The sequence below is a fragment of the Trypanosoma equiperdum genome (genome assembly GCF_001457755.1).
Source record: "Trypanosoma equiperdum strain OVI genome assembly, contig: ctg_1653, whole genome shotgun sequence".
NCBI lineage: Eukaryota > Euglenozoa > Kinetoplastea > Trypanosomatida > Trypanosomatidae > Trypanosoma > Trypanosoma equiperdum.
Window position 1 is genome coordinate 4,919 of NW_027123675.1, and position 414 is coordinate 5,332.

The 414-nt window shown below is 35.5% G+C and overlaps 1 pseudogene across 1 annotated transcript in view; it reads left to right on the forward strand.

Annotated features, from left to right (window-relative positions):
* The window catches only part of TEOVI_000760800:pseudogene, a 498-nt pseudogene extending 299 nt beyond the window's left edge, over positions 1-199 (forward strand). The window contains exon 3 of the mRNA in view: positions 1-199. This exon is cut by the window's left edge and continues 8 nt beyond it. Coding sequence covers positions 1-199 — 199 coding nt within the window.
* Positions 200-414: the final 215 nt, after the last annotated feature.

The following is a 414-nucleotide window of genomic DNA, read 5'->3' on the forward strand; positions in this document are numbered from 1 at the left end:
CTCATGGAAGGAAAGGCCAAAGGAAATAATGACAAACTTAACTTAGTTCTACAAGTTTGCGAGTAAGGAATTTATAAATAAAAACCTAACAAAACTTCAACCTTATGTAGTATCAGGAAAAAGATTGCATTTTGGTTATGAAAGTATTTGTGGTGATGCATTTAAAGAAGGGGACTCATCTAAGGCTAAAAAATTATAAAGATAGAAAAAATAAGGACATTAAATTCATTGGAATTTCCCAAAGTGACTAGGAAAGAAGCAGCACTGCCAAGCAAAAATCCAACAGCAGACTGGCGCACTCAAAACTTGTAGAAGACTTCTACACCCAATGTTCGTTGAAAATTACAAGGTAAAAACAAAGCGGGAATATGATTAACAGGAACAGCGATGAGTTAACCTACCTCAGCAGAGAGG